General features: G+C 41.3%; 1 protein-coding gene across 4 annotated transcripts in view; it reads left to right on the top strand.

Moving 5' to 3' along the window:
• CDKL4 (cyclin dependent kinase like 4) overlaps positions 1–16353 on the top strand; it is an 80581-nt gene that overhangs the window by 48293 nt on the left and 15935 nt on the right. For 2 of the 4 annotated variants that reach the window (XM_025354492.1, XM_025354491.1), the window contains 4 exons: positions 2355–2462; positions 9200–9397; positions 12009–12091; positions 14704–14760. In XM_025354492.1, coding sequence (XP_025210277.1) covers positions 2355–2462; positions 9200–9397; positions 12009–12091; positions 14704–14760 — 446 coding nt within the window. The remainder of the gene's footprint in view (positions 1–2354; positions 2463–9199; positions 9398–12008; positions 12092–14703; positions 14761–16353) is intronic. The other 2 variants (XM_025354493.1, XM_025354494.1) reach the window with 1 other exon arrangement.

The following is a 16353-nucleotide window of genomic DNA, read 5'->3' as shown; positions in this document are numbered from 1 at the left end:
CTTTGAATGTCTGATAGAATTTAGCTGTGAATCTCTCTGGTCTTGGACTTTTTTTTCATTGGTAACTTTTTAATTATCATTTCAATCTCGCTGCTTGTTATTGGTCTGTTCAGAGGTTCTATTTCTTCCTGGTTTAATCTAGGAGGGTTGTATATTTCCAGGAATTTATCCATCCTCCTCTAGGTTTTCTAGTTTATGTGTGTAAAGGTATTCATAGGAGCCTTGAGTGATCTTTTGTATTTCTGCGGTATCAGTTGTAATATCTCCTGTTTCGTTTCTAATTGAGCTTTCTTTGATCTTCTCTCTTCTTTTATTGGTTAATCTTGCTAACGGCCTATCAATTTTATTTATCTTTTCAAAGAACCAGATTTTTGTTTCATTTATCTTTTGTAGGGTTTTTTGTTGTTGTTGTTTCAATATCATTTACTTCTGCTCTGATCTTGGTTATTTCTTTTCTTCTGCTGGGTTTAGGTTTGTTTTTTTCCTGTTTCTCTAGCTCCTTGAGGTGTGACCTTAGATTGTCTATTTGTGCTCTTTCAGACTTTTTGATGTAGGCATTTAATGCTATAAACTTTCCTCTTAGCATTGCCTTTGCTGTATACCAGAGGTTTTGATAGGTTGTGTCCTATTATTGTTCAGTTCAAATAATTTTAAAATTTCCATCTTGATTTCATTGTTGACTCAACAATCATTCAGGAGCAGGTCATTTAATTTCCATGTATTTGCATAGTTTTGAGGATTCCTTTTGGAGTTGATTTCCAATTCTGTTCCACTGTAGTCTGAGAGAGTTCTTGCTATAATTTCAATTTTCTTTAATTTTTTTGTTTTGTGGCCTATTATATGGTCTATCTTGGCAGATGTTCCATGTGCTGATGAACAGAATGTATATTCTGCAGTTGTTGGGTAGAATATTCTGTAAATATCTGTTAAGTCCATTTGTTGTAGGGTATAGTTTAAGTCCATTGTTTCTTTGTTGACTTTCTGTCTTAATGACCTGTCTAGTGTTGTCAGTGGAGTATTGAAATCCCCCACTATTATTGTGTTACTATCTCATTTCTTAGGTCTAGTAGTAATTGTTTTATAAATTTGGGAGCTCCAATGTTAGGTGCATATATATTTAGGATTGTGATATTTACCTGTTGGACAATTTTTTTTATTATCATTATATAATGTCCCTCTTTGTCTTTTTTAACTGCTGTTGCTTTAAAGTCTGTTTTGTCTGATATGAGAATAGCTACTCCTGCTCACTTTTGGTATCCATTTGCAGGGAATACCTTTTTTCCCTCCTTTACCTTAAGCTTATGTGAGTCCTTGTGTGTCAGATGAGTCTCATGAAGACAGCAGATACTTGGTTGGTGAATTTTTATCCACTCTGCCATTCTGTATCTTTTAAGTGGACCATTTAGGCCATTTATATCCAACATCAGTATTGAGATGTGAGGTACTATTCTATTCATCATGCTACTTGTTGCCTGAATACCCTGGGTTTTTCTCATTGTGTTGCTGTTTTATAGGTCCTGTGAGATTTATGCTTTAAGGAGTTTCTATTTTAGTGTATTTCAAACATTTGTTTCAAGATTTAGAGCTCCTTTTAACAGTTCCTGTAGTGCTGGCTTGGCAGTGGCAAATTCTCTCAGCATTTCTTTGTCTGAAAAAGACTGTATCTTTCCTTCATTTATGAAGCTTAGTTTCACTAGATACAAAATTCTTGGCTGATAATTGTTTTGTTTAAGGAGGCTAAAGATAGGACCTCAATCCTTTCTGGCCTGTAGGGTTTCTACTGAGAAATCTGCTGTTAGTCTGATAGGTTTTCCTTTATAGTACCTGATGTTTTTGCCTCAGAGTTCTTAATATTCTTTCCTTCGTCTTGACTTTAGATAACCTGATGCCTACGTGCCTAGGTGATGATCTTTTTGCAATAAATTTCCCAGGTGTTCTTTGAGCAAGAAGTATTTGGATGTCTAGATCTCTAGTGAGGCCAGGGAAGTTTTCCTCAATTATTCCCTCAAATATGTTTTCCAAACTTTTAGATTTCTCTTCTTCCTTGGGAACACCAATTATTCTTAGGTTTCATCATTAAACATAATACTAATCTTCTTGGAGGCTTTGTTCATTTTTTTAGTTCTTATTTCTTTGTCTTTGTCAGATTGGGTTAGTTTGAATGCCTTGTCTTCAAACTCTGAAGTTCTTTCTTGAACTTGTGCAATTCTGTTGCTGAGACTTTCCAGTGCATTTTGCATTTCTCTAAGTGTGTCCTTGATTTCCAGAAGTTGTGATTGTTTGTTTATTTATGCTCTCTATTTCACTGAAGATTTTTCCATTCATATCCTGTATCATTTTTTTTATTTCTTTAGGTTGGACTTCATCTTTCTCTGTTGCCTCCTTGATTGGCTTAATAGTTGACCTTCTGAATTCTTTTTCTGTCAAATCAGAGATTATCTCTTGGCTTGGATCCATTGCTGGTGAGCTAGTGTGATCTTTTGGAAGTGTTAAAGAACCTTGTTTTGGGCCAGGCACAGTGGCTTACACCTGTAATCTTAACACTTTGGGAGGCCAAGGCAAGCAGATACCTGAGGTCAGGAGTTCAAGAGCAGCCTGGCCAACATGGTGAAACTTCATCTGTACTAAAAATTCAAAACTTAGCTGGGCATGGCAGCACACACCTGTAGTCCCAGGTACTCAGGAGGCTGAGGCAGGAGAATCACTTGTACCCAGGAAGCAGAGGTTGCAGTGAGCCAAGATCACACCACTGCACTCCAGCCTAGGTGACAGAGCAAGATTCCGCCTCAAAAAAAAAAGAATCTTATTTTGTCATCATGTTACTGGAATTGTTTTTCTGGTTTCTTCTCATTTGGGTAGACTCTGTCAGAGGGAAGATCTGGGACTTGAGGGCTGCTGTTCAGATTCTTCTGTCCTATGGGGTGCTCCCTTGATGTGGTGCTCTCCCCTTTCCCCTAGGGACAGGGCTTCCTGAGAGCTGAACTGCATTGATTGTTATTTCTCTTCTGGATCTAGCCACCCAGAGAAGCTACCAGGCTCTGGGCTGGTACTAAGTGTCTGCAAAGAGTCCTGTGATGTGATCCATTGTCAGGTCTTTCAGCCATGGATACCAGCACGTGCTCTGGTAGAGGTAGCTGGGGAGTGAAGCGGACTCTGTGAGGGTCCTTGGTTGTGTTTTTGTTAAGCACACTGGTTTTATGTTGGTTGACTTGGCTCTATTTTTGTTAAGCGCACTAGTTTATGTTGGTTGACCTCCAGCCAGGAGGTGGTGCTCTCAAGAGCACATCAGCTGCGGTAGCATAGGGTGGATTAGGCAGTGGGTGGGGCCATAGAGCTCCCAGGAGAATATGACCTTTGTCTTCGGAGCTCCTTGGCTGTCCCACAGAGCCTGCAGCGGTAATCCACCTTCTTCAAAGGGTCTGTGGATTCTCTTGGCTTTCCTGGTACGTTCCTGTGGTAGTTCTTGGAGCAAAAGTTCATGATGTCGGGCCGGGCGCGGTGGCTCAAGCCTGTAATCCCAGCACTTTGGGAGGCCGAGACGGGCGGATCACAAGGTCAGGAGATCGAGACCATCCTGGCTAACCCGGTGAAACCCCGTCTCTACTAAAAAATACAAAAAACTAGCCGGGCGAGGTGGCGGGCGCCTGTAGTCCCAGCTACTCTGGAGGCTGAGGCAGGAGAATGGCGTGAACCCGGGAGGCGGAGCTTGCAGTGAGCTGAGATCCGGCCACTGCACTCCAGCCTGGGCGACAGAGCCAGACTCCGTCTCAAAAAAAAAAAAAAAAAAAAAAAAAAAAAAAAAAGTTCATGATGTCAGTCTCCACACGCTGCTCTGTCTGTCCCAGTCGTAGCTGCAAGTTAGTCCTGCCTCCTATCCGCCATTTTCCTCAGAAACCATCAGAATAGACATTTCTTTAAAGCAGATATATAAGGCAGGGCGCAGTGGCTCACACCTGTAATCCCAGCTAACTCAGGAGTCTGAGGCATGAGAGTAGCTTGAACCCAGGAGACAGAGGTTGCAGTGAGCCGAGATTGCACCACTACACTCCAGCCTGGGCAACAGAGCAAGACCCTGTCTCAAAAAGAAAATAAATTAAAAATGTAAAAAATAAAAAGTAAAAAAAAAAGATATACAAATGGCCAATAAGTACATGAAAGATGCTTAAGGTAATCATTAGGGATAGGCAAATCAAAACCACAATGAGATACCACTTCACATCCATTAGGATGATTCTTATTTTTTAAAAACACACAGAACAAAATAACAAGTGTTGGTAAAGATGTGAAGAAATTAGAGCCCTCATGCATTGCTAGTGGGAATGTACCATGGTGCAGCTGCTGTGGAAAGCAGTATGGCAGTTCTTCAAAAAATTAAACATAGAATCACTGTATGATCCAGCAATTCCACTTCTAGGTACATACCCCCAAAAAACTGACAGCAGGGACTTGAAGATATTTGTATGCCAATGCTTATAGTAGGATTATTCACAATGACAAAAGGTGGAAACAACCCAAATGTCCATCAAGGATGAGTGGATAAACAAAATGTAGTATATACATATAATGAAATCTTAATCAATCTTAAAAAGAAATGAAATTCTGATATATGCTACGACATGGATGCACCTTGAAAACATTAAGCCAAGCGAAATAAGACAGACAGAAAAGGACAAATATCATATGATTATTTACATGCTTACCTAGAATAGTCAAATTCATGGAGACAGAAAAAAGAATAGTGGTTATCAGGACTAGGGGAAGGGAGAATGGGGAGCTATTGTTTAAAGGATACAGAGTTTCAGGCTGGGGTGATGGGAAAATTTTGGAAGTGCATGGTGGTGATGGTTGCGTAACACTGAATGTACTTCATGCCACTGAATTGTACAATCTTAAATGGTTACGTGGTAAATGTTATATTATGTATATTTTACCACAAAATAAATGTAAGCTCCTCCTGTATATAGATGTATAGATATACACAGAGAGGTAAAAATTTTAAAGTCAATAACCAAAGGAGAGACTATTTCAAAATTGGTAATAGGTTGATAGATAAGAGCTTATATAAATTGGTTTAAAAAAAAAAAAACACAAAAGCTCTGAGTAGAAAAATTAGCAAGATATCAACAGTTCACAGGTGAAAGAAAAGGCTAAAAACATGAAATAGTCTTCATCTTCACTGATATCAAATAAATGCACATTAAAATACTACTCTTCACCAATGAAGCTGGCAGAGTATTTTTTGTTTGTTTGTTTGTTTTTGAGACAGAGTCTCACTCTGTCACCTAGGCTGGAGTGCAGTGGCGTGATCTCAGCTCATTGAAACCTCCACCTCCAAGGCTCAAGCAATCTTCCCACCTCAGCCTCCCGAGTAGCTGGGACGACAGATGTATACCACCACACAGGGCTAAATTTTGTATTTTTGGTAGAGACAGGGTTTCACCATGGGTCCCAGGCTGATCTCGAACTTCTGGGCTCAAGTGATCCTCCCAAAGTGCTGGGATTACAGGTGTGAGCCCCCATGCCCAGCCAGATTTTTCAAACAATAACTACACAGAGCTCACAAGATTGTTTTTAGTGGGAACACAATTTTGAACAAATCCTTGAGAAAGCAGAAAGTGCCCTTTGTATCTTTAATTTCGCTTTTAGGAATCTCTCATAATCCAAGATACTACCCCCCAAAATAATACAACATAATATTCACTGTAGAACCATTTATTACTGAGAAAAAAATTAAGAGGAACCCAATCATTCAGAAATACGGAAATGGCTAAAGAATTTATCTGACTTAATACTGTAAAAATATATTTTTAAAGGATTTTAATGACATGAGAAATGCTCTAGCTCACAACATGGGGCTAAATGAAAAAGAACACATAGCCGCACATACAGACTGATCCCAGTTCTATTCCCCAGGTTAACTTGGTTTCTCTCTGGGTGGTAGGTGATATTTTTATTTTCTTCTTTATGCTTTTTTGTATTTTCCAAGTTTTCTACAAAGAACATAAATTTCTTTAATAATTTTATAAATGGGCACTGTGGCCCACGCCTGTAATCCCAGCACTTTGGGAGGCCAAGGCAGGCGGATCACCTGAAGTCAGGAGTTTGAGACCAGCCTGACTCGCATAGAGAAACCCCATCTCTACTAAAAATACAAAATTAGCTGGGCATGATGACGCATGTCTGTAATCCCAGCTATTAGGGAGGCTGAGGCAGGAGAGTCGCATGTACCCGGGAGGTGGAGGTTGTGGTGAGCTGAGATCATGCCATTGAACTCCAGCCTGGGCAACAAGAGCGAAACTCCTTCTCAAAAATAATAATAATAATTTTATAAGTGATGTTTACACCTCTCAATCTAATAATTCCACTCATAGAAAATCATTCTAAAGGAATAATTCTTTTTTTTTTTTTTTTAGAGAGAGAGATTTCGCCATTTTGCCCAGACTGGTCTCGAATACCTAGGCTCAAGTGATCCATCCCCTTCAGCCTCCCAAAGTGCCGGGATTACAGGCATGAGCCACCAAGCCCAGCTCCATTTTTTTTTTTTTTTAAGAGATGGAGTCTCGCTCTGTAGCCCAGGCTGGAGGGCAGTGATATGATCATAGCTCACTGCAGCCTCAACCTCCTAGGCTCAAGCTATCCTCCTGCCTCAACCTCCCATGTAGCTGGGACCACAGGTGCGGGCTACTATGCCTGGTTGATTTTTTTTATTTTTATTTTTGTAGAGACAAGATTTCACCACGTTGCTCTGGCTGGCCTCAAACTCCTAGGCTCACACAATCCGCCTGCCTTGGCCTCCCAAAGTGCTGAGGTTATAGGCGTCAGCTAGTGTGCCTGGCCTTGAAATAATTCTAAGTACAGAAAAAGTTTTATGCAGGGATTATTGAAAAATAATGTGGTGTTATTTGTAGTGACAAAATGTTGGACAATTTGGGGAAGGTAAAGTAAATCCTGGCGTATGCACTTGGTAAGCTGTTACGCGGCCATTAAACTCAAGTTTAGGAAGAGTTTATAACAACATGATAAATGCATAGAATTCAATGAAAAAAATCAGGACACAAAATTTTATATGTAGTATGATCAAAAGTACTTGTACCGGCCTGAGCAACGTAGTAAGACCTCCATCTATAAAAATAAAAATAAAAATTTTTTTTTAATTTTTTTTTTTAAAATTAGCCAGGCATAGTTTCAAGCCCCTATAGTCCCAGCTACTCAGGAGGCTGAGGCAGGAAGATCACGTGAGCCCAGGAGTTCAAAGCTGCAGTGAGCTATGATTGTTTCACTGCATTTTAGCCTGGGGGACAGCATCACCCTGCCTCCACAAAAGCACTCAAAACTATGCTGTAAATAAGAAAAAGACTCAAACAAAATACACCAAAAGATTAACACAAGGTACCTTTGGGTAGTAAAACTTGGCTTTATTTACCTTCTTTCTGTTTTCTTATGTATTTTTTCATATTCTCTGCAGTGAGCATATATGACTTTTAAGTTGAAAAATGTTCCAAACAAATAAAACAGCTGACATAGCCTATGAATAGTGACAATTGCTAGTGGTTGTTATTTTCCTTCTTATTCTCCATTTTGCAAATTTCCATTATGGTATTTATTAATTTTTATCCTTTAAAAGTTTATATAATTTTATAAAAGAGCAATGAGCAAGTAAGATTATTTCCTTTTCCCACTCCTATGAGGACTGTTCTCTGACCAGAGCTGCAGCCGCTATTTTCTGAGCTGCCTTTTGTGGCAGCATCTTTGGGGCTACCCAACGACTTTACTAAGGAGAATTGTGCATTACCTCATCTCTGCAAGCCGGGCTGCTTTCCAATTGTTCCTCCTCTGTAATGCATTTGTAGGGCTCCTTATCGTTCAGGGTCATGTGATGATTCTGGGATTGGCTTCCATCCACTTGGAGGCAGGTGTCTTGGGTCCAGGCAGTCCACACCTGTGGCATAGGGCAGGGCTGGGCAGTGAGGGTGCACCCAGCTCTCTGTCATCTGTCTATCACATACCACAGAGGACTCATATACATAGTACAAGGAGTCAAATTGAGGTCTTTGTCACCATGGGTCCTAAGTAACACATTTGGATAGAAAAATTAATTTATGCAATCGTCTAGTGCTGCATTAGTTTCCTGGGGCTGCCATGATACATTACCACAATCTGAGTGGCTGAAAACAACAGAAATCTATTTTCTCACAATTCTGGAGGCCAGACATCTGCCATCAAGGTTTCAGCAGAGCCACATCCCCTCTGAAGGCTCTAGGAGAGGACCCTTCCATGTCTCTAGCCTAGCTTCTTTTTTGTATATGTGTGAGTCAGAGTCTTACTCTATCGCCCAGGCTGGAGTGCAGTGGCGCGATCACGCCTCACTGCAGCCTCCACAAGTTCAAGTGATTCTCCTGCCTCAGCTTCCCAAGTAGCTAGGACGACAAGCACACACCACCATGCCTGGCTAATGTTTGTATTTTTAGTAAAGACAGGGTTTTGCCATGTTGCCCAGGCTGGTCTCTAACTCCTGACCTCAAGTGATCTGCCCACCTCGGCCTCCCAAAGTGCTGGGATGACAGGCGTGAGCCACCATGCCCGGCCTCTATCCCAGCTGCTGGTGGATGTGGGAAACCTTGGCATTCCTGTGCTTGCAACTGCATCACTCCAGTCTCTGCCTCCAGTATCACATGGCATTCTCTGCGTCTCTGTGTCCCTGTAAGGATTCAAGTCATTGGATTTAGAGTCCACCCTAATCTAGTATGACCTCATCTTAACTAATTAATTACATCTGCAAAAACCTTATTTCCAAATAAGGTCACATTCACAATACCAAGAATTAGAACTTCAACCTATCTTTTGAGGGGACGCAATTCAACGCACAACAACCCCCATGCTGATGATAAAATGGAAACCAACAATGCAGTTTAGACTTAAAGTCACACTCCAGAAATTCTCATTCCCCTCATCACTACCACACCACCCGCTGCCCCAGTTTGGAGTAATAATAGATGTTAGTTACCTAAAGTGCTCTTGAATGTCAAATTTACTATGTCAATGCACAGTAACTGTTTCCTCAATTAGTGCCTCACTGCATTAACTGTTAAGAGTATCATGGCCTCTGATGGTTATTGAAGGCTGAATGCCTGATGTGTTCTTGGGAGCAGTTCACATGTTGGGAGAATTGACTTACCTGATCTGATTGATGCATTTGCAGTTCCAGGAGATGCCTACACCGATTATGTAGCTACGAGATGGTACCGAGCTCCTGAACTTCTTGTGGGAGATACTCAGTATGGTTCTTCAGTAGATATATGGGCTGCTGGTTGCGTTTTTGCAGAGCTCCTGACAGGCCAGCCACTGTGGCCTGGAAAATCAGATGTGGACCAACTTTATCTGATAATCAGAACACTAGGTATGAATTGCATTTTATGGCGACAGAGGTGCTGAACTGTTATAGCATTCATAGCATTCATATGTTACAATAAATAAATACATACATACACAAATAAATAAATAGAAAAAACAAGAGTTTTATTGCTTCTTCAAACTTTAAACTTAGGATGGTTGCTCTGGGGTCTGGGTTGTAGCCAAAGCCCAATCCTTTTCTAAACATGTAGAACCCTAACTCCTCTCAGGGAGCTCTCAGACCCCTTTCCAGGAAAAGTCAATTAGCCGTGGAATAAACTATACATTTACTTTCCAATCAGACTAAGATAGGGATAAGGATATGAGTCAGCTGCTGAGAGCCTAGTGTAAGATATTCGATCAAGTGCAATTTCTGTCCACTGTAAAAGAGGTTTCCCTTCTTTATTCTAGAGCAGGAATCAGCAAATTGTTTCCATAAAAAGCTAGATGGTAAATATTTTAGGTTATGCAGATTGTACAGTCTCTGTTGCAGTTCCCCAACTCTGCTATTGTAGTGCAAAAGCAGCCATACACAGCATGTCAACAAATGAGCATAGCTGTGTTCCCATAGAACTTTATGGACACAGAAATTTTAATTTCTTCTAGTTTTCACATGCAACAAAACATCAAAAAATCTTTTTTGACTTTTAAAAATCTGCTTAAAAATGTAAAACCAATTCTGAGGTCACAAGCTGTACAGAAATAGGCGCTAGGCCAGATTTGGCCTGCAGGCCATAGTTTGACGGACCCCTGCCAGAGAGCTTAAGAGTCTGATTTTACTTCCTGATTAGGAGTGGCTGCTGAAGTTTCGAATAATGTTAACACATCTTCTTTGTATAGTACTTTAGAATTTACAAATTACTTTCATACGCATCACCTTTTTCAGTCTTAAGAAAAACCTGTTAAGGAAGTTACAATGTTTTTAATTGTGCCTATGTTATAAATGAGGAAACAGAGGCTTAGGGAGCTTCCATGATTGGCCTGAAGTTGCATAGCCAGGTAAGTGCAGAATAGGAATGGGACTCCAAGGGTTTCTTTCGTGAGCTTTCATTATGTGTCAGCATAACCTGAAAAGTGAGCCACAGCTTCATGCCAACAGCATAGATGCAAAGAAAGTGATACCTCTACACATAAAATGAGAATTTGTTAATTCCTTCCCACGGGCTCTCGTGGCAGCATGGCTGCTGGACAGATCCCTGTTCAGTTCCAACGTATTATGGAAAATTCTGCAGCATGAAAAATGTGGGGTAGGGTACCACTACCGGCCACACTTTGTCTGATTCATTCCCTGAAAAGATTCTGGAAATTTGCATTACAGATCTGAGTTTAAATCCTGGATCTGTTAGGTTACTGTGTGATCTTGGACAAGTTATTTACACTTCTCTGAACCTCATTTTCCTCATTGAAACAATAGGGATTTAAAATAGCAACTACTCCAACCTGGACAACATAGGCAGACCACATATCTACAAAAAAATTTAAAAATTGGCTGGACATGATGGCGCATACCTGTAGTCCCAGCTACTCGGGAGGCTGAGGTGAAGGATTGCTTGAGACTGGGAGATCGAGGCTGAAGTGAGCCATGATTGTGCCACTGCACTCCAGTTTTGGCAACAGAGAGAGACCCTGTCTCAAAATAAATAAATAACAACTATTGTCTTGAGATTATGAGATGAAGTCTCATCAAATCTCATTTATGAGATTAAATGAGATAATGTGTGTAAAGACTGTAGTACCATTCTCTCACCTTGTCTTTTTTTTTTTTTTTTTTTTTTTGAGATGGACTGTCACTCTGTCACCAGGCTGGAGTACAGTGGTGCGATCTCGGCTCACTGCAACCTCTGCCTCCCAAATTCAAGCGATTCTCCTGCCTCGGCCTCCCAAGTAGCTGGGACTATAGGTGTGTGCACCACCGCGCCCAGCTAATTTTTTGTATTTTTAGTAGAGACAGGGTTTCACCATGTTGGCCAGGATGGTCTCGATCTCTTGACCTTGTGATCCACCTCCCTCAGCCTCCCAAAGTGCTGGGACTACAGGCGTGAGCCAACGCGCCCAGTCTTCACCTTTTGATGGAGGCTGAATGGTGACCACATGTGACGAAGAGACTGGTTTGGGAGAACTGCCCTTACCTGAGAAGGCATACGTCTGCAGAATCCCATTCCTCTCATCTCTGGAGGGACCAGTCAGGCACAATATTTCTTTCACACCTGCACTTCAGGCATTAAACCTGTTTTTTGTTTTTTTTGTTTGTTTTTGTTTTGAGATGGAGTCTTGCTCTGTCGCCCACGCTGGAGTTCAGTGCCATGATCTCAGCTCACTGCAACCTCTGCCTCCCAAGATCAAGCGATTCTCCTGCCTCAGCCTCCTGAGTAGCTGGGATTACAGGCACTGACCACCATGGCCGGCTAATTTTTGTATTTTTAGTAAAGACGGGGTTTTGCCATGTTGACCAGGCTGGTCTCGAACTCTTGACGTCAAGTGATCCACCTGCCTTGGCCTCTCAAAGTGCTGGGATTACAGGTGTGAGCCACCACACCTGGCCTTCAGGCATTAACCATTTAAACACTTGATTATTCTTTGCCAAATTTATGATGAATTATGTGGTTTGTATTTTACAGGAAAATTAATCCCAAGACATCAATCAATCTTTAAAAGTAACCGGTTTTTCCACGGCATCAGTATACCTGAACCAGAAGATATGGTAAACTGCTCTATCTTGAATATTTTATTACTTGTGTTGCTGCTTTCTTTAAAGAGGTAGTTGTTTCTTATTTATTTATTTATTTAGAGATGATATCTCACTCTATCGCCAAGGCTGGAGTGCAGTGGCAAGGTCATGGCTCACTACAGCCTCAACCTCCGAGACTCAAGTGATCCTCCCACCTCAGCCTCCCCAGTGCTGGAATTACTCATATGAGCCACCATGCCCGGGCTGTTTCTTTTTTAATATTTGTGGTTTTGGCTTCTTGTGACATATTGACACAGTGTATTAGTCTGTTTTCACACTGCTGTAAAGAACTTCCCTGAGACTGGGTAATTGATAAAGGAAAGAGGTTAAATTGATTCACAGTCCTGCATGGCTGGGGAGGCCTCAGGAAACTTACAATCATGGCAGGAGGGGAAGCAGGCACCTTCTTCACAAGGCGGCAGGAGAGGTGAGGGCACAAGAGAAAACTGCCACTTTTGAAACCATCGGATTTTGTAAGAACTCCCTTACTATCATGAGAACAGCATGGAGGAACCCCCATCATGATCCAATCACCTCCCTCTCTCAACACATGGGGGTTATAATTTGAGATGAGATTTGTGTGGGGACACAGAGCCAAACCATATCTCACATATTGAAGAAACTATATAAAAACTACATTACAATGAGCCAGGAAAAATGCTTTAAATGTTTACTTGTCTTAACTATTCAAAAATGAATGTTAAATTTAAAGTGAAAGTATATTTAGTATCTTAGATACGACATACTTTTAATCCATTGGTCAAAGCCTTAGGAGGATTTTCCCTTAAATAGTTATATTCTCATAAAGACTACTTATAGTAGTCTTATTCATTTTGACAAAAATGCATTTAAAAATTTTTTCGGCGGCCGGGCGCGGTGGCTCAAGCCTGTAATCCCAGCACTTTGGGAGGCCGAGATGGGCGGATCACGAGGTCAGGAGATCGAGACCATCCTGGCGAACACGGTGAAACCCTGTCTCTACTAAAAAATACAAAAAACTAGCCGGGCGAGATGGCAGGCGCCTGTGGTCCCAGGTACTCGGGAGGCTGAGGCAGGAGAATGGCGTAAGCCCGGGAGGCGGAGCTTGCAGTGAGCCGAGATCGCGCCACTGCACTGCAGCCTGGGCGACAGAGCGAGACTCCGTCTCAGAAAAAAAAAAAAAAAAAAAAAATATTTTTCGGCTTGTAAAACAAAATTCAAATCAATCAAAAGCTTTTTTCACCACATATATTTTTACACGGGTGGTTGTTTTACAAAATGATCCCCATTGTACTCATTAAACTCCAAATCACAGGGATCATCTCTCTACTCTTGCAATGGTCTTTGCCTTTATTTGAAAACATATCAATGACCACTTGACTCTCTCTCTTACTCTCTGAAGACATTGACTTCCTGTGTGTGTTACCTAAGTTCAGGCTATGCTCTTTAAAGCTCCATATGGTCCAGAATCTGCCTATAAAAGAAAAAACTGCCAGGAAAAGCATGTGTCCACACTCCAGCTGTGCTGGAGTCAGAACCATGTGTGGATGGGAAAAACTCTGAGAAGGCAGATCATGATCTGTGATAGGTGTGAACTGTCCAAATAACCTGAGCTCCAAATGGTCCCAACCATCTCTAGACACCCTGTTCATTTTAAATCAATTATTTCATATAATATCTTGATTTATATACTGGTTTTCTTTTTTATTGTCTTTGCGAAAACCTTTAACAAATGTAATACAAGGTTAAAGGTTGAACTGCAAGGTTAAAGGTTACAAAGGAATATTTATATAACATGTGTTTAAAGAATAAACTACAACAAATTTAAGTGTCTTAAGTTTCCCACCGTTGTCTTTCAGGCATCTCCATCCCCTTCCTTCCTCATCATTCTGAATGTTGTGTTTTTCATTCTTTTGGTTTCTGTAGTGTTCTTATGCATGTAGTCCAAGGTATTTTCGTGAATACTCGAAAACATCCTTAGAAGTAGATCAGGCACAGATTTTACGGCACTGTTGTGGGATTTCAGATGGGAGCATTTGGGACCCACATTTACCCAGCATCAACTGCAAGACATTGTGAAATTAAGAAAATAACTTCATTTTATGTATTTCAGATCTTTACAGTGTACAATTATATAAAAGCATGATTTTTTAAAAATATATTTAAAATGAATTATCTAACCTACTAGAGGGTCTTTCTTTAAAGTGTTGTTATTACTAATATATTCAAAATATGGGCCAGTTGAGCTGGCTCACCCCTATAATCCCGGCACTTTGGGAGACTGAGGCAGAAGAATCACTTGAGGCCAGAAGTTTGAAACCAGCTCATGCAACATAGCAAGACCCCATCTCTACAAAAAAATTAAAAATTAGCTGGGTGTGGTGGCACCCACCTATAGTCCTAGATACTCAGGAGGCTGAGGTGGAAAAATCTCTTGAGCCCAGGAGTTCAAGGTTAGAGTAAGCTATAATCATGCCACTGCACTGCAGCCTGAGAGACAGAGGGAGACCCTGTCTGTAAATACACACACACACACACACACACACACACACACACAAATTACTTTGTTGTTATGTAATATTGAATATTTTAACTTTGTTTTTCAGGAAACTCTTGAGGAAAAGTTCTCAGATGCTCATCCTGTGGCTCTGAACTTCATGAAGGTACTTAAGAATCAATTATAACTCTTATTAGCTATAAATTGTAATGACTGAAGCTGGTAATTTGAGGAGGGGTGGACAGTGGATTAAATAATGCCAAAATAGGATGTAGTCATTGAAAATGATAAAGAACTGTAAAATAATCCCAGTTAAAGGGACATCAGTGGTTAAAGCAGTCATTGTTCTAACATATCTATTAACATTAGTAGATGAGGCAAAATCAGAGCCATGCAGACACCAGACCTAGCTCCTGCACTAGGCCTAAGAGAGATGGTCAAATCAAGGACAGATTCAAATAAAAAGCAGAAGAAACTTACCTCTGCCTAGTCTGCCATTCATACTTGACCAAATGAAGCCACACTAGAAGGTGTGTGACCCTGCCATCCACTGTATATACCAAAAGCTCATTGGACAAAGAGTATGAGGATACCGGAGAGGGTATCTATCTTTAACAGTCAATTAAGTTCTGTCTACAGCAGTGTCTTCCAAATGTGGCTATTCATCTGAATGGCCTGGGAGCTTTTGAAAAATATGGATTCCAGTATCTAGCCTCAGATTGAGAAGGAGAATTTTCATGAGTGGGACCTTGGCATGTGTATCTTTAAACATGCCCTTAGGTGATTACGATAAACAACTCAGTTTAAGACTCATCTGATCTAGACAGTGGGGCCATTTGGATGACCTAGAGTCAACTTTGTAGACTAGCCTTTGTGGGAGTGCTGATCACTGCCATGGTGCTATCCAGAGTGCTGGAGTGCTTCAACCTGAGTCCTCCTGAGAGTCAGAGCCACATACCCCTGTGCTCTCAGACTCCCCATACCATTGCTCCACCTGACCTCAGCTGCCATCTGTCCTGTCTTACTGCCCACACCTGCCTTCATCCAGCACTCAGCAGGTCCTGTCCTAGAAGCCCAATTCCCTGACCTTGTTCTTGACAGGTGGTTCTGACCCACCTGCAATTTAGCAAAACCTGCAAGGGAGAAGGGAGGCATCAAGCACTGCAAGCCCAACCAATTCTCAGATGGAAGCCAGAGACGACCTGTGGTTCCCTTGAAGGCAACTCTGGGGCATGAAAACTGCAAGATGTAGGACAAGTTCCCCGTCCTCATCTCCAAAGATGAAGAGCCCTGGTTGGCTGCCTAAGCTTTTAGATGAAGCTAGGTTTGTTACTCAACTATTTTGTTTAGACCCATAAGTATCAATGTAAGGCCAAAGAATCCTCTCAGTGCATCAAGGATTGTGCTATTACATGGGTCACATCCTATCTTATAGACTCCTGCCCCATGGTAGATGAAAGAACACTTTAATTCTTTGCAGTTGAGACATCCTTTTTTTTTTTTTTTTTTTTTTAAGACAGAGTCTTGCTCTGTCTCCCAGGCTGGAGTTCTCTGCTCACTGCAACCTCCGCCAACTGGGTTCGAGCGATTCTCCTGCCTCAGTCTCCCGAGTAGCTGGGACTACAGGCGCGCACAACCACACTGGGCTAATTTTTGTATTTTTAATAGAGACGGGGTTTCATCATGTTGGCTAGGATGGTCTCCATCTCCTGACCTCATGATCCACTCACCTCGGCCTCCCAAAGCGCTGAGATTACAA

This window comes from Theropithecus gelada, chromosome 13 (genome assembly GCF_003255815.1).
Source record: "Theropithecus gelada isolate Dixy chromosome 13, Tgel_1.0, whole genome shotgun sequence".
Classification (NCBI taxonomy): Eukaryota; Metazoa; Chordata; class Mammalia; order Primates; family Cercopithecidae; genus Theropithecus; species Theropithecus gelada.
The sequence above is the reverse complement of the archived record's forward strand: the minus strand, read 5'-3'. Positions and strand labels throughout refer to the sequence as shown.